The sequence below is a fragment of the Procambarus clarkii genome, chromosome 38 (genome assembly GCF_040958095.1).
Source record: "Procambarus clarkii isolate CNS0578487 chromosome 38, FALCON_Pclarkii_2.0, whole genome shotgun sequence".
Lineage (NCBI taxonomy): Eukaryota > Metazoa > Arthropoda > Malacostraca > Decapoda > Cambaridae > Procambarus > Procambarus clarkii.
The window spans coordinates 15242999-15261208 of NC_091187.1; the positions used below are offsets into that span (position 1 = coordinate 15242999).

Here is an 18210-nt window from a genome sequence, read left to right on the forward strand (position 1 = left end):
TACTTTACCTGAATAAACATTTTAATTTGATTTGTGAATTTTGAATTTAAAGTAGTGCTAAATATTCAGAGCAGTTAATTAATTGTCTTTGTTTAATTGACTGAGGTGAGGTTTCACTATGTCATCTCATGTCTTCCTAAAAATGTTCTTGGAATGTATTAGTGATGAGATGGCCAAGAATTGGCAGCTAGTAAGAACTTACCCTGGGCCCATCAAGTCCATTGATGAGGGAGTCCATCTCCAGGGGCGGGGGCTTCACTCTCTCTGTGTGGATAGTTGTGGAGAGTGGTGCCGGTGTGGTGTTGGACAAGGGCACCACTGAACCCAACTGAAACAGATTTGAAATTAAACAAAATTTTACATTGTAATCTTTAACTACACAAACACTGGTATATTAATTAAATATTATATAGGCTGCCCTCAATGTTCACAGTATAGCAGGTCTATCAGATACCATGATGTTACATATACACTATTTACTTTTAAGAAGCATTTTTGAAATACTGTGTGGCATAATATTTGCACTGTTCTCTAGTATATGTGTTAGTAAGAGTTTTACATAGTTCAGAGGACTGTGTGCGGCTTCTAGCAGTCTCCACTAACCTAGTGAGCAACACTACATTGGTCAGTTGCCTGCAGGAATGGCTCAAGACTCTTAATCATGGGCAATTTCAACCATGGAAAGATAGACTGGGAGAATGGGGACCCACATGGTGGTGCAGATACTGTACATGGAGAAACTCTTGGAAGTGACAACACTGAACTTTCTGAGCCAGCACGTCAGGGAACTCACAAGAGTGAGAGGCAATGATGAACCAGCTAGACTACTTGATATTCACCCTGAATGACTCAGAAATAAGGGATGTCAAAGTTAAAGCCCCCATAGGAATGAGTGACCACAATGTATTGACATTTGAGTCCTTGGTGGAGGTAGGGATAATCTATCCAAGGTTGGGATCTGAAGGGAAAAGACTAAATTACCGAAAAGGAAAATATGACGAGATGAGGAACTTCTTAAGGGAAATACCATGGGAAACAGAACTTAGAAACAAGACTGTACAGGATATGATGGATTATGTCACCCAGAAGTGCCAGGAATCTGCAGACAGGTTTATTCCGGTCCAAAAGGAGAAAAACGAAAAACTACAGAAAAATCCATGGTTCAACCAGGAATGTAAGGTAGCCAAACAACTGAGTAAAAGAACATGGAGAAACTACAGAAATAACAGAACACTGGAGAGCAGGGAGAGATACCAGAGGGCCAGAAATGAGTACCTCAGAGTGAGGAGAGAAGCAGAGAGACGGTATGAAAATGACATTGCGAGTAAAGCCAAGACCCAACTAAAGCTGCTCCACAGCCACATCAGGAGGAAAACAGCAGTGAAGGAACAAGTGATGAAACTAAGAAAAGGGGAGAACAGATACACAGAGAATGACGAGGTGTGTGAAGAACTCTTAGATATTCCAGAAGGTCTTCACAATAGAACAAGGAGAAACCCCTGCACTAAATGAGGCGGCGGCAAACCAAGCAACCTTGGAGGAATTTGACCTCACCAGTGATGAGGTGTCTGTTGGAGCTGAATGTAACAAAGGCTGTTGGGCCTGACAGAATCTCACCATGGATACTAAAGGAAGGTACAGAAGCACTAAGTGTGCCACTCTTTATGTGTATAACAGGTCTGGAAACAGACCTACCAGAAAGTTGGAAGACACCTAACGTAGTCCCAATATACAAGAAGGGTGACAGGCAAGAGGCACTGAACTACAGGCCAGTTTCCCCTAACTTGTATTCCATGCAAGGTGATGGAGAAGATAGTGAGGAAAAAGGCTCGTAGAGCATCTGGAGGGAAATACCTTTGTAACACACCACCAACATGGGTTCAGAGATGGTAAATCTTGCCTCACAGGTTTAATAGAATTCTATGACCAGGCAACAAAAATTAGACAGGAAAGAGAAGGGTGGGCAGACTGCATTTTCCTGGACTGCCAGAAAGCCTTTGACACAGTGCCCCATAAAAGGCTGTTTAAAAAGTAGGAGCAACAGGCAGGAGTAAAGGAAAGGTGCTCCAGTGGATAAGGGAAAGCAACAGGAAACAGCAAGTAACTGAGGGGGGGGAAGAGACATCAGAGTGGCGAGATGTCACCAGTGGAGTCCCACAAGGCTCGGTACTTGGACCCCTCCTGTTTCTAATATATGTAAATGATCTTCCGGAGGGTATAGACTCATTCCTCTCAATGTTTGCTGAAGATGCAAAAATTATGAGAAGAATCAAGACAGATGAAGATAGACAGAGACTACTGGATGACTTGGACAAACTGGAGGAATGGTCTAGAAAATGGCTGCTAAAGTTCAACTCAGGAAAGTGTAAAGTAATGAAATTAGGCAAAGGGAGCAGGAGGCTGAACACAAGATACCATCTGGGAGGTGAAATCCTGCAAGAGTCAAATAGAGAAAGATCTGGGGGTTGATATCACACCAAACCTGTTCCCAGAGGCAAACATCAAAAGGATATCATCAGCAACATATGCTAGGTTGGCCAACATAAGAACCGCTTTTAGAAACTTGTGTAAGGAATCGTTCAGGACCCTGTATACCACTTATGTCAGACCAATCCTGGAATATGCAGCTCCAGCCTGGAGTCCATACCTAGTGATACACAAGACAAAGTGAAGATTCAGCGGTATGCCACCAGGCTCGTCCCGGAACTGAGAGGAATGAGCTACGAGGAAAGGCTAAAGGAGTTGAACCTCACGTCCCTGGAAAATGGAAGAGTAAGGGGAGACGTGATAACCCACCTACAAAATTCTCAGGGGAATTGACAGGGTGGACAAAGACACACTCTTCAGCACGGGTGGAACACGAACACGGGGACACAGGTGGAAACTTAGTACCCAGATGAGCCACAGAGACGTTAGAAAGAATTTTTTCAGTGTCAGAGTAGTTAATAAATGGAATACACTAGGAAGTGATGTGGTGGAGGCCGACTCTATACACAGTTTCAAATATAGGTATGATAGAGCCCAGTAGGCTCAGGAATCTGTACACCAGTTGATTGACGGTTGAGAGGTGGGACCCAAGAGATAAAGCTTAACCCCCACAAGCACTACTAGGCGAGTAGTGAATGGTGAATGAATAAGAAAATCTAGTTGTTTAAATAAAATAATTATGCTATGAATGCTATGAAGGAAAAGTCTACTTACTGCAACATACTGCCAGCCAGCACCCACACGTACCAGTAGTGCCTCTTCCTCCACAACAAAGGCCAGCGTACCCACGGGTGACACTGAGCTCATCTGTCAATATAATTAGGTATTTACATTTCTCTTGATGTCCAAAGATTTTGATGTCCAATATAAATACCCCCCGTTACAATGACAGTTCAGTGTGTACTAGGGTGTGTTGAGGAGAGTGTAGGTGACAATCTGGAAAAAACACAATGTTCTTAATGTGGTCCTCAGGTGATAGTTTTTTTTTATCTAGAACCACCCCTAGATCTTTTTCTATATCAGAATTCAATAAAGATTTCACATAATTTATAGGTTGTGTGGGGTCTATGTTCTCCTATTCCACATTCCATAACATGGCATTTATTCACATTAAATTCCATTTGCCAAGTGGTGCTCCATATAGTTATTTTGTCCAGGTCTTCTTGGAGGGCATTACAATCATCTAAGTTTCTTATCTTTCCTATTATCTTATCATCATCAGCAAACATGTTCATATAATTCTGTATTCCATCTGGTAGATCGTTTATGTAGACAATGAACATAACCGGTGCAAGAACTGAACCCTGTGGTACTCCACTTGTGACATTCCTCCAGTCTGATACATTGCCTCTGATTACTGCCCTCATTTTTCTATCAGAAAATTTTTCATCCATGTTAGAAGCTTACCTGTCACCCCTCCTATATGTTCCAGTTTCCAGAATAACCTCTTATGTTGAACTCTATCAAAAGCCTTTTTTTAGGTCCAGATAGATGCAGTCAACCCAACCATCTCTTTCCTGTAAAATCTCCGTGGCTCGATCATAGAAACTGAGTAAATTCGTTACACAGAATCTTCCAGGGCAAACACCATACCGTCTGTCTGATATTATATAGTTTTCTCCAGGTGTTTACCCATTTACTTTTAATTATTTTTTCCAATATTTTAACTATTACACTTGTCAATGATACAGGTCTATAATCGAGGGGGTCTTCCCTGCTGCCACTTTTGTAGATTGGAACTATGTTAGCCTTTTTCCCCCCAGACATCTGCTATGACTTCTGTACACAGGGATGCCTGAAAAATCAGTTGAAGTGGAATGCTGAGCTCAGGTCCTCATTCTCTCAGAACCCATGGTGAAACTCCATCTGGACCAACTGCTTTGTTCTTACTTAGTTCCTTGAGCATTTTTTCCATTTCGTCTCTAGACACCTCTATGTTCTCTATGTTGTTCTCTGGAATTCTTATTGTATCTGGTTCCCTGAAGATTTCATTTTGCAAAAACACACTTTGGAACTTTTCGTTTAATGTTTCACACATTTCATTTTCATTTTCCGTGAATCTGTTTCCCATTTTCAACCTCTGAATATTATCCTTTACCTGCAATTTGTTGTTTATGAATTGATAGAATAGGCCTGGTTCTGTTTTACATTTGTCTGCAATCCCTTTTTCAAAATTTCTTTCTGCCTCTCTCCTCACTGCCGTGTAGTTGTTTCTCGCATCTTTGTATCGCTGATATGTTTGGGGGTTTGGTCTCTTCCTATATTGATTCCATTTTTGTGACTTTTGGTCTCTGGCCCTCTCGCAATTTCTGTTGAACCAATTCTGCTTCCTGGTTCTGCATCTCTGCTTTGGTATAAATTTTTTTGTGTCTTAGCAACAAATCTGTCCAATTATACTCACTAAAAAAAATTCTAAGGTCGCCATAATGTCCTCTCCTGAAGTCAGGTTTTTCAACTACTTCAACCTCCTTATTGTATAGGTGTATAGGTGTTCTGTTTGGCTAATTATCTTCAGGCCTTGGCAATTTCCCTTGTGGATCTCTGGTGTGGTTTGCTATGGATTGGTCCACACTCGCTCTGCATGAGCTCGAATGGTGCTCTTCATCCATGCTAATGGATAATGATCATTCTTTCTGCATCCACCATACTGCCTGCTGGGTTGGTGACACCCTGAGCCCTGTAAACCTTGTTCTCATTGGATCTCTGCTTTGAGATTGGAAGCTCATCAGGCAGATGCTGCTTTACAAGTGAGGTTCAATTGTGTTAGGCATTTGCTGCATTGTGATCATTAGTATGCTCTGGAATTAGCCCCTGTGCTGTTCAGGTCCCAGAATTGAAGGTGTTGATGACCTCCACCTGGATTAATTCTGTACCACCTCCTCTTCCTTTCCCTGTGGGTGTGGTATACCGTTTCTAGTTTTCTTCCCCAGTTCCGACTCCAAAATGTCTGAGTGTTTTAGAGTTGGGTCAGGGTTTAGCTTGGGGTGTAGCTCTGCCATTTCTGAGGATGGCCCCATCTGCCTTAACATTGGAGGAAGTTGAGCCTGCTGGGGTTTGGGGTTTGCTCCATCACAACCACCTCCCCACTCCGAACCTTCTCCTTCGAAGGACACTCTTCTGTCTCTAGCATTGGTCGAGGATTGGGGCTCTGCCTTAGAGCCTTCATGGCAGGCTTTGGGTGGCTGTGATGGGGGGGGGGGAGCCTGAGGAGGTTCTATAGGTGCTCTTTAACCCTTCTTGAACTTTGGTTACCTCTGCATTTCCTCTGCAGAGAGGTCAGTCAGAACCGTCGAGAGAAGCACACATGGTTCAGTGTGCGTTGCGAATTAATATAAATAATCTAGGGACTTTTAAGTGTTATAGGGACTAGAACAGTGCTTAGTCCCATTAAGTGTACAGTAATGCAGTGATCAAAATAGTATAGTGAAATCACATAACTAAGATCAGACAGAACAAAAACAAGTTTCGAGTGGCAACAGTGCCATACGTAGCCACGTCGCTTGGAAGAAGTCAAGGAGCTCAGCCTTGAGACTTGCCTAGTTGTGCTCAGAGTGGATGGCTGTAGTTCTTCAACAATGTACAAAGGTCCATAATATCTTGCTTCAGGGAAAGAATTTCTCTTATCCCCCCTTTCCATGTATGAGTTTGATTGCTAGTAGACCCACCCCACTTGGGTTCAGAATAATAGGGCACCTTCCACAAGCCACTGGTGTCCTAATACCTCTACTATGGTCACATCAGATAAATCAACAAAATACAATAAACATGACACATGCTACTTAAAGAAATGGATTACAAGATAATCAGTCTTGGCAAACCTTGAGCATTGCATCTCTGTCAGAGAAGGTTACAGCTCCAGGCACAATCCTGTGGGAAGCCCCACCCCGACCTCCACCATCAGCTGACTGGCCAGGAGGACCTGGGGGACCAGGAGGACCTGCAATGCAATACATATATATAGCTAGCTTCATACCCCTAGCTAGGCCAGAAGATGGACACCATCTAATATGCTCCTCTATAGGTATGTGCTGTAATGTGTAATGTGCCTTTAAAAAATAAAATAAAATTTTCCCCATATGTTTTAATGCCCAAATATTTCAGACTTAGTGAAAATATACTACTGTATATGCATTTTTATATGAAGTACAAATATGTTAAAAAAATGTTATACATGATGAACCCATTGCTTTATTTCTTATTTTCAATTAAATTATACATTTTTTTTATTATCTATTCCAACCATTTGCTCCTTAAAGGTAAGGATCCTTTCTGGTGTAAATGGAAATCAGACAATCAGGGCAGACCAATATTCTATACAGGCATAGCTAGAATCATTTCAAATATCCTGTCAGGTTAGAGTTGGCGAGGCAGGCACTAGGATAATACTGAATGAATCCTGCTTGAAATTACCAGCAGAAATCTCACATTTTCAAGCACTAGTTGGCATTACAGGGACCATCAAGTAGTGCTCTGATAACTGCACCAGGTGGAAGCACCAACTCAAGATTCCCTGACTAATCTCACATTCTTCCTAACTGGTCTCCATGTTTGTTGAAGCAGAGACGAGAATTCAGTTAAGTAACTCATTTTCATTCTTGAAAACTTTGCTTCACTGTGCAATATACTAATATCACAATATTTTGCAATGTTTCTTGTGTGAATGTTTGGAGGATTGTATTTGTGTTTGGATACCTGAAAATTAACTGGTCTTCCCGAGTTACTGTATCTGTATGGTTTCATTTTGTGCTTCATTGGTTGGTTTCCACTATTGAGCTTCTCAGTACATTTATGTAACAAGAGAGCAGTACACAAGAATACAGCTGACCAGCATAACAGTGGAACATGTCTGAATGTGGCAACAATCAGTCTGGCTATAGACAGTGAAAACTCTCACCACCTGTTAGTGCTAACAATGGCCAGGTCAGGTCAAGTGCATAGGAGATAATGGTGTCAGTTATGTTGCTGCTGTGCTACTCCACCTGTGATTACTAATCTACCTCAAAAGACAGTGCAGGACCCTCCCACAGCCCCCTATAATGACTGGTATATAAAGTTTAGCTTTTGTGGTTGTTAATGCAATGTCCCCCTTCCTCCTCTATGGGGGGGGGGGGGAGTGGATAGCGCTAACGAACAGAAGTGCTAGTCTCATGAAGGGTTGCTTGTTTGACTTCTTTATTGGGGAGTTATTTTGATCTTTTGCGATGTAGATTACGCAGGTTAACCAAACGGTGGTCTGTTTTGATTTGTCTACCTTTCTGGGTCCTTCCCTGGTCGATTATGACATACTTTAAATGTAATGTGCTCATAGGCCATTGCTCCCTGCACCTCTCTGAAGGAACCAGGTTCTGGCTTGTGGTTCCCAGTAGGCATAAAAACTCCTGTGACTGATGACCCCAAGCTAATATAGCACATATCAGTTCAGATAGCTTCAGGGAGCCGACGGGGCTCCCCACAGAAAAATACTGTTTTTGAAACCATTTATTTTTGGCACATCATGGGAATGCCATTTTAAAAGGTACACAGTGTAGGGGTTAAAATGGACCCTATATACTGTACTCCTACCACTCTCCAAGAGAACGTATGTGAGATGTGTTTCTTCAGCAGGAGAGCCTTCCCCCTTTTCCCATACACATTCTAAAAAAACATGATGAGCTGTCAAGACCCGAAACTCAGATCACTAATGCAGCAGATGCCCAGGCTAATATAAAGTGGATCATCCTGACTGAACATTACATCCTGTTTGTTATAACACATCTGAGAGAAATGCTATATGCCCTGTGGACATTACTAGAGAAGTATGGAGAGGCTTTATGCTGTGGCATTCTTTAATACCATTTCTTCTTTGTTTGGAGTGGCTTCAGGTCTCTCATTTGAGGACTTAACTCTTATGACCCTGTTTCTTTTGTTCCTGGCTACTAGAAATTGGGCCAGTGAGCTTCACACACTCCATTCTTGCCCTTGATTCGTCACTTTTTACTGTGGAGATGCTTTTTTATATTTCTATTTTTACCAATTATTTTTAAACAATAACAAAATGACTGCTGTAGGAGGGGCTGCATCTTGGTTCATTCATCATTTACACTGTTCAGAGATGGCTTTTGTCATTATCTTCTCGTCTCTCAACAGTCTCGATAAAAGTGAAGTCTAAACCACACACCAGACGATGAGACGACGACAAAGTTTCGGTCTTCTCAATAAAAGTCTTTGTTCCTAAATTTCTACATCATGGTTCAATGTACAGTGACTTGTATCCCCCAGCTGCTGTACAGTGTGTCCAAGCTGTGCTGATACTAAAGTTCTGGGGTTTTGAAGTCAGCCTGTGTGTGTATGTGTCCTGTACTTCTCCAAGATTCACTGCCTTTTTTTTTGCTGGCTTTTCCCAGATCATCATCTTGTCCTCTGAAGGGGTCTGGAAGCCAGGATGCATGACTTTTGGGGCCACTGGACACTTTTACCCTTGCTTCCTTTTCTGGTACCATTCTGCACAACAGGCTAGTCTTACTATTTTGTATTTTGTTTTTTTTGTGCCGACATTTACTTTATGAAACAACCAAGTGGGATAGCTCAGATATATTACAGTTTATATACAGTACTGTACTGTATACAAAAGTTCTTTCTGAGCACATCACTCGATTTCTCCCATTCCTTCCTTTAGGTCCTAGTCTTCCCATACAGTACTTAGATTTTTATGGTCAGATATAATGTGAGGAAGCTTGAGTCAAGGTATGCAGTTTTCATACTGGTGGTGCCACCTGGTGGTGATCAGGGACAGTAAGCTGGTGGGTTAACTAGTAGTTAGAGCTTTGAGATTACATACATGAATATACCCTAAGAGGGCATTCCAAAGAGGATTGAGTACTTTTTCATAGTTAGAAAAGATCCCTGCTGCACCAATGCTGTCACTGACATGCCTTGACTGCATGATCCTATATATGGGACCAGTAGAATCTTTACTTAGTGAGGCAACCAAGTATGCTGCTCAGAGAGAAGCTTTTCTTATATGCAGAAGACATGAATATTGCCACTGAATAAAAAAGGAAATTATATCTACATAGATCATTGAATAAATGAGTCATGCATACATGTAGCAGAGACAATTATTTTGAAAAATATTCACGTTACAAATACTGTAGATGATTAGAAGTAATTAAAGTCATAACATGCAAATAATCAGGAATTGCTGATAACAAAATTAAAATATCTGATAGATGTTTGAGCAGCACCTCTGTTTCTGCGGCGGCCAGATATTCGCCGACGGAGCTCAGCGATGCCTCCAAGGCTGCCTGAGGCCGCTTGTGGAAAGGGAAAAAACCCACCATGTGTTAGTATGCATGCCGGGTGAGGATGGAGGAAGATGCCCAGTTCGTAATGGGAAGATTGTGGTGCTGAGTTGAAGGTGTAGGAACTCTAATATCTGGGAAAATCTATACTGCAGTTTATGGAGGGAGAGGCATACAGTCCCACAATTAGTAGAAACTTTGGGGAGGGGGGGGGGAAAGAAGAGCTAATCTATTTTGGAAATTGAGTATGGAAAATAGTTTTACAGTTAATGGAAACTTAAGTTCAGGAATAAATATATGGGGAAGCTCTGTGGTCAGTGGGGAAAAGTGCCTAAAATGTGTGCTATGATCTGTGGAGTGGGAGCTCCAAAAAGTAGATCAAGAAGATATATTTAGCTGGTGAGATGTACAACTAAGAGCCAGAAAAGTTCAAAGAATAACAGGTGCTTTTTTGCAGGTAGGAAGATTAGAAGCTTAATGGGAGGATGAGGTCTATCAGTAGTCAGGGCAAGAAATATTACTCATTTCTGATGATTATAAAAGAACACCTGGCAATGAGCAGTGACAAAGCTCTCTTCTGAATGTTGGACATGTAAATGGTTAGAAGCAAGCTAGATAAAATTATTGAAAATTTAGATCTCAATATATATTTGAGTATACAAAATAGAAAATTCACAGAGTTTGTATCCTGTATTACCCTGAACACTAAATTATTTGTATAATTTCAGAAGACTGTTCAAGTCTAAGATTTATTTGTTAATCCCATAAGGAATGCAGCCAACAAGAATACATTTAAACTACACAAATGCACATAAAAAACACCATACTTTTCTTGCAGGTTTGGAATGCAAATTTTTTTGCAATATACATTAATAGTTACTTAACCATGAAACACTTTTGGAAGGAGGTATTAAACACATACCTTTTGGACCGGGCATGTTGCCACCAGGTAGGCCGGCAGGTCCTTGTTTGCCAGGATGACCTCTTCGGGACATGCCAGGTTCCCCTGGGGGTCCTGGAGGGCCCTCGATGGATAGTCCAGGCGTACCTGGTAGACCCTAAATGTGACAGTAACAATGATTAGAGAGAGGAATATGCAAATACAGTAAGTATATATTTTATGACAAAGTCAGATATGTATTTCTACAAATACATATCTGAAATATGTATGTAAATAGAAATACATATTGCTATATGTATTTCTAACTAGAAATTATTTGTGTATGATATATAATATGTCAACGCAGATAGTAATTTTAGTACAGTAAAGAGATATTCTGGTTCTGCTTACTGGTGGTCCAGGTGGTCCAGGTGGCCCAGGAACAGGGATATACATCTGGTTCTCACCCTCATGTAATCTACCAGATGGACCAGGAGGCCCAGGAGGGCCCTCAGGGCCAATTGGACCTGGTGGTCCAGGTGGCCCTGGTGGACCCAGCACTGTAGGTGTGTCAGAATCACTGCCACCCTGAAAGTACAACAAATGTGACTCATTTTGACTAATCAGAGAATCATTAAAAGCTGATGTGATATACCCTCAGATAGACTGGGCAAATCTCCTGCTTAGAAAGTGACAATGCTGCTGCATATATTGTAAGGCCAAAATACAGTACAGTATTACCAAACTCTTGCTTTCTGTATGCTGTATAATCAATACTGTATACTCTTAAACAAATATTTGACCAACATTTAGTAAACAAATGATAGCCAGTATGCTGTCTTATTTCCTAACACATGGTCAGACATTTAGCTTATTAGACAACATAATGTCAGAATACTATTTCACAGTATCGTTTAGTATGTTGCCCCCATACATGTTTTTTAACAACATAGCCAACATACTTTTTATATAAATTATCAGTGTCCTAGGATTCAGTTCAGGAAGACAGTTGCTCAACTGCCCATTCGGCATCACTATAGTCCTTTAGTGGTTCCTGATAGTTCAAATTTCTCTCTCAAAACTGATATTGTATATCAAAGATGTGCTAGTCAGCAACTCTGTTTCAGCTTTGACTGGAAGCTGACTACTGCCTCTGCCTGTCCTGTATGTCACTGTAGCAGCTGACTACTGTTTTCCAACCAAAGAAATGGCTCACTTTATAGGGGGGAGACCCTTCAGCTCTCCAGAGCTACCTGGGCTGATATGAATGTATTAAACCATGGCATCAGTCAAAGCGAATGGAGTTCTGCCTACCGGGGGACCACGAGCCAGAAGCTGGTCCCCCTCAGAGAGGCCAGGTTCTAGTACTGAGTGAGCAACCAATGGTGGCGCATGTGCCTCTGGCTCCCAAATACCTGTCCGACGTGGTGTTGAAAGATCGCTCTCTGTCGGTGAAATTCAGACCTTATTGTTTGAAGAACATAAGGGTCATGATATTTATGAAGCTAGGTGCAATTGTTACAGACCCGAGTCCAGCGTCAGAGCATGGAGCAGCGATGACAACACCATCTGCGAGTCCGCTCCCGAAACCCCCTCCAAATGGACGACGCCATCTAGTGATGACGAGAGACGCCGGCAATACGTGCTGGATTCCCGTCTTAATTGGCTCGTGGAATAGCCGCTGCTGACCTCTGGTGAGGTGGCGCTTAGACAGCAACACCATCTATGGAGTGAAGAGGTGGACGTTCGTGTCTAAGCTTGTAAGTGAGGTTTCCTAGAGCGTCCCAGTATTAATGACTTATCTGATTGCAGAGTCGACCTGGGACTGCTGTGTTGGACGATGGATGAGTCTACCCAAGGCAGCCAAGGTCTCTTCACCAGTCTGCTTTGAAGAAGCTGTGAGTCACCCCCGGACGAACTCTGTTGAGAGTATTAGCCTGCCTGTGGCGTGGCAGTGTCGGGAATCGCCTTATCCGGGGCTGGCTGGTGGAAGAGACTAGCCACTGTAGTGCTTAGTGAGGAGTGTGATCAGCGGGACCACACGAGGTTCCTGCCTAGGGCTCGCAACCCTAGTATCAGTCGTGGAGTGGCCTACACAGCGGAGCTGATCGGTACCTGCCAGCTACAGGCTGGATTGTGGTTGAAGGCCTCCACGACGAAGCACCCAGTGGGACTATGATTTGGCTGGCCTGTGGCCAGGGTAGATTCATCATAGAGTCATAATGGATTCATCGTGTGCCACGGAAGAAGGAACCAGGGCTAACCAGAGTGAGCATCGTTGGAGCATCCAATGTCTTCGGAGGAAGACGAACTTGTACATAATTGTGTAGTTATAATCCCCGTGTGTGACTTACTTATTTATACTGGATGGTGGAAATATATATCGGAAAATTGAAATACTGAGTATTTGTATCTCTCCCCCTTTAGTTTTACTTGCGTTACGGAACACACACCCCTTGAAAGCCTCTACTAACTTGGGGCCGGATTCCCAAACTCTACTACCATCAGAGAAGAACCCAGTTGCGTCCCAGTAGGGCCGTAACAGCAATAAGGACATAACACAATGGTCGGATGCAAGTGATACAGTACCTAAGAGGATGATACAGCAAGCATATCCAGTTGTAGCTCTGAGCGCCACCCTTGCCCTCCTATGCCATCTCCAATTTTTATAGATGATACGTAGATGAATCAATTTCTGGGTTCAGTGATGATGCATCTGATACAAGTAGCATAGATGAACAGTGTTAGTGGCTTCCATGGTGGTGTTTTCCATAGATATTTTCAAGAATAGCTGAATCTCCTCCAGAATGGCCGAATCTCTTCCAGAATGACTGAATCTTTTCCAGAATACTGTACCGGAATCTCTTCCAGTGAGGGACTTTACAAAGCGATCTTTTCAAGACTACCTTACAAATTGATCTTTTCCTATAATCTTTTCAAGACTATTTTACACTTCACAAGCATGGCTACATACCACCTACAGATACTAAAGCCAAGAGTGTATATGAGTGCGTTATTTGCAAGCACACACAATGAAGAACCAGGAAGTGAAAATCTATCTGTACCTGGTGCAACGAGAGCGAAGTCGTGCTGTGTATCATGGTCTGCTTCGTTGATTATCACTCACTTCCGAAATACTGAGTACTCGCCTAGTTGTGCTTGCGGGGGTTGAGCTCTGGCTCTTTGGAGATTCCTGAGCCTACTGGGCTCTATCATATCTACATTTGAAACTGTGTATGTCTAAGTTCACCATAGAGTCCTCTCTTGAAATCGAGTTTAACAGCTGTTTCAATGTCCTCATGAGAATGAGGACAGAGAGAGAGAAGAGGGAAAAGAGAGAGAGAGAGAAAAGAGGAGAGAGAGAAAGAGAGAGAGAGAGAGAGAAAGAGAGAGAGAAAGAGAGAGAGAAAGAGAGAGAGAGGAAGAGAGAGAGAGAGAGAGAGAGAGAGAGAGAGAGAGAGAGAGAGAGAGAGAGAGAGAGAGAGAGAGAGAGAGAGAGAGAGAGAGAGAGAGAGAGAGAGAAAGAGAAAAAGAGAGAAAAAGAGAGAGTGTGAGAGATTGAGAGTGAGACAGCGTGTGACAGCGTGTGACAGTGTGTGACAGTATGTAGGGGGGGATATTATTGACTCACTAGAATGCCATTGAGAAAGCTACTGCTGCCTGCAGGTCCTGGAGGGCCTGGCTCCCCTTTCTGCCCGATGCCCATAGGTCCTGGGGGGCCTGGACGCCCTGGTGATCCCTATATTGCATAAGGACAATAAAAGTGCTTTAGTGCAACAAATATGATGAAACTATTATAATGTTTTTACATTAAGAGGAACAATAATGTTTACAGTTCTCTAAAAACACTCATCTGTGGTCTCTACTGTATCTTTAAAATTACTCTGTGCCCCAATACAAATCCTGACCTCAAATGCTTTTTAGAGGGCTGCAACAGAATTCACAGACAATACAAAAGAAACAAGTCTCTTTTTGATCCCTCTAACCAGGGTTCAACTCTATCAAGTTTAAAGGGTCTTAACTTGTGAAACAGCCTCCCAAATACAACTGAATGTTTTACAGTACTACCTTTAACATATTAAAAAAAAAAAAAACAGCGTTGAATGTAATGAAACGCCATTTTCTGGGTGAGTCCCGGAGGCTCCCGGGAGCTATCCAGGCTGAATGGACATGTATAACTTTCTGGCATCAGTCAAAATGCTAGGAGTTCTTGCCTATTGGGGACCACGAGCCAGAACCTGGCCCCCTCAGAGAGGCACGAGGAGTAATGGCCTATAGAAACCCCTTTGTGATTGGGAGCATTCTATGTCTGCCATCGACCGGGACAGGCACCCAGAAAGGTAGGCGCCCCAAAACAAACCCCTATTCTGGTGAAATTATTGCTACCAAAAGCCGAACGAGTGGGCAAAACTCCCCAAACAAAATTATCAAACTAGCATGACGTCATCACGTCGCCGCGCCACCGTCTGCGCAACCCCCCCCCCTCCCCGAGAGGGGGAAGGGGGAGCCCCAGACCCTCCACGCCGGCAATCCAACTGGCAGTTCTTAGGCTGGATGTCAAATACGCGAAAAACCCCGCCGACCGGAGGGAGGGCGGGATGCCGGGAGCCTCCGGGACTCACCCAGAAAATGGTGTTTCATTACATTCAACGCTGGTTTTCTGGGGGAAGCCCCGTCGGCTCCCGGAGCTACCTCCCCAAAGATAAGTAAAACAGGGAAGGAACCGGGAGGCGGATACCACACGTCCTAACTGAACAACCAAAACCAGAGACAAAACAAAGACCAAAACGAGAAGAAAAAGACCACCCAGGCCAACGACCAGGACGGCCCCAAAACTCAAGAGCAGGCCAGAGGGGAACAACGCCCAGGACAGCAAGTGGAATGGAGCAGAAGGAACCGCAACACTGAACGCAAGCAGGAGCAGCTCTGCCAGCACCACCCAACATGAGATGACAGGACAAACCCAGACGACGGTCCCAGAACAACCCCGAAGGGAAGACAAGCCAACCCTATCAAAGACCGAAGGACCCTTCGCAATGATAGGAAAATCACACACTGCCCCCGAGACAAAACACGCAGGTGGGAGACCAATAACCTGGTCCCAATAACCTGGGGACTTGTGTTCAGATTCGCAAAACGCAAAGCTAAAAACAGCGACCCCGCAACCCAAAGGAGCAACATAACCAGCTCCAGCAGGGAAGAATGAGACACGCATCCCCGAGGCATCCAAGAGGATAACTACCGAGGACGAGAACCACAGGAAAGCAAACACACCCGGTCCGGAAAAGGAATAAAGAAAAACTGAAACCAGGACCGGAACCCAGCAAACCCGGTTCCAAGAAAAGGAACCAGGAAAGCAGGAGCGGCAGACCGAAAAGTTCACACCCCCTTCCCTCCCCTCACAGACAGCGCAACCCGAAGCCTGCAGAAAACCACACAGAAATCGCAGGAACTCGGTACCAAAACAGAACACTGGAGAAGTCCAAAAGCAGGACGGGAACATGGACAGAGGCCCACAAGAGCACCAAACAGGAATACCAAGAAGCACTGACCCAGACACACAAAGTGGGGAGGAAAAACGGAAATAAGTAAGGAAACCCAATATGGCCCAAGGAGCGGCCAGGAAGTAACGCACACGACCAACCACAAAATGTGTAGAGGAGCGCGTACATACCTGAAGGACCTTACGGACAGCAGGGTGCAGTCAGGCACCGAAGATAGGCAAGGAAAGTGTCCAGACAGGGAAAAAACCCAGGGGTCGACAACGAAAACAAAAGCACCAAAATGCGGGGCAGAGCCCTACAGGACAACAAAGAACAAAAGATGGACAAAAAAGGCACTAAAGACACATGCAAGGTGACCAAACACCACACCAAACACCCCAGTCAGGAGCCATCGACGCAATCCCGCCAAGTGGGGAAGAGTAAACAAGGATGGAACAGTGAACAAGGGTGGCGGAGTGCGTAGAGTATCCCAAGAAGATACTCGCTCCAAACGCATGAGCCTAACCAGAGAAGCAAAGCTCTCCAAAGTACCAACGATGGAACTCAAACCGTTCCGTACATCCAAGGAAAAGTCCTACCAACTTGTGGAGAACTGTGAGGCGGCGCCCAAGCATATAACCAGCAGAGTAGCAAAGAATAACTAGACTACCTGCAAGTGTGGTCTAGAACAGACATGCGAGACACCGTACCGACACTCAGAGCGCCCAACCCGCACCATTGCCCGCCAAAACACCACCCGCAACTACTGAATACGCAACAAAAGATAAGTAGTTCCTTAGTGTTTGTGTTTATTGACCAATCTCCACGAAACAATAGAAACTGGGATAGTGGCACAAGCCACCCTGTGGCACATTGTGGGCACGAAACAACGGGCATAAAAAGGATAAGCGCAGAATCAGGAAAGACCGGAGGAATGACCTGCACTGTAATAGGCCCGGTGACGCACAGAACCAGTTACCACGTAATGTGGTGGTGGGGCCCCATGCAAGGGTGGGTTGGACATGTATGCGAGTGGGAATGGATGATAAGAAACAGTAGCTACCTCGCACGGGCCAATAGGCCCTCCGCAGGTCCACTGTACTTATGTCCATATGTTTGTACGCACAAGGGGACACAGGAGGTAGTGAGCACCCAAAGGAGCCACAGACACTAAAAGAACCTGATTAATGTCAGAGGGGAAAGGAAGTGAAAAGCACCAAAAAGCCATGTGGAGGAGGCAGACGCCACCCACAGGAGCAAACGTGAAGACAAGAGCCCAGAAGGCTCAGGAAACTGCACAATCGTCAACTGACAGGAGAAGCGGGGCCCAAGAGCCAGAGTCAACCCCCGCAAGCACAACTAGGCAAGCACCCCACCAAAAGGTGGGGTGCAACGCTAAAGGTGTGCCTGAAAGCCATGCATACTCGAGGCAGTAGGCATAGTATGTACCCTTACCTGAATAAAATGCGAGGTCGGAGAAATACGGCCAGAGGTGCGAGCCCTGCAGAAGACGAAGCAGTACAGAGGGAGAACAAAGTGACACCCCCAGATATAAATCCAAACCACCCTCAGCATCCAGAGGGCCACGACTGGAGGGAGAAACGAGCAAGAAGCCGCAGAAAACCACGAGAAACGACGCGAACACACGAGCATACCGCCCGTAAACAAAACGCACACCGCGGCCCCAGCACACGAGGTACGAAACGCACCACCCGTCCACCGGGAGGCGTGGCTCGTACACCAGGCGGACACACAAATCGTACACACAACGTACAGACATCGTACAAACACCAGGAACGCGTGCGGAACGAAGACAAAGAACGCCGAAACTGGAAGTAGTAATGACACGAAAACAAAACAAGGCGAAAATGAAGCAAAAGAAAACAGATGATGGAAAGGAACCAACAAGGCCGACAAAAGACCCGATGGAAACCACATCGAAAATCAACAGATGTTCCAATAATATTGGAAGGTACGAAGAGACTCGCGAACCAACGAGAACCATGACAAGCACCCCTGACCAAGGAACATGCAGGGACAACGATACGAAGCAGTTTAGGCACTATGTACTAGGTCAATA

At 44.3% G+C, this 18210-nt stretch overlaps 1 protein-coding gene across 23 annotated transcripts in view; it reads right to left on the reverse strand.

Moving 5' to 3' along the window:
• Positions 1–18210, reverse strand: part of Mp (collagen XV/XVIII-type protein multiplexin) — a 354149-nt gene that overhangs the window by 21567 nt on the left and 314372 nt on the right. For 14 of the 23 annotated variants that reach the window (XM_069337781.1, XM_069337780.1, XM_069337772.1 and 11 more), the window contains 7 exons: positions 14279–14386; positions 11059–11235; positions 10690–10825; positions 9711–9779; positions 6306–6424; positions 3202–3294; positions 203–328 (listed from right to left, as the gene is read on the reverse strand). In XM_069337781.1, coding sequence (XP_069193882.1) covers positions 203–328; positions 3202–3294; positions 6306–6424; positions 9711–9779; positions 10690–10825; positions 11059–11235; positions 14279–14386 — 828 coding nt within the window. The remainder of the gene's footprint in view (positions 1–202; positions 329–3201; positions 3295–6305; positions 6425–9710; positions 9780–10689; positions 10826–11058; positions 11236–14278; positions 14387–18210) is intronic. The other 9 variants (XM_069337774.1, XM_069337778.1, XM_069337775.1 and 6 more) reach the window with 3 other exon arrangements.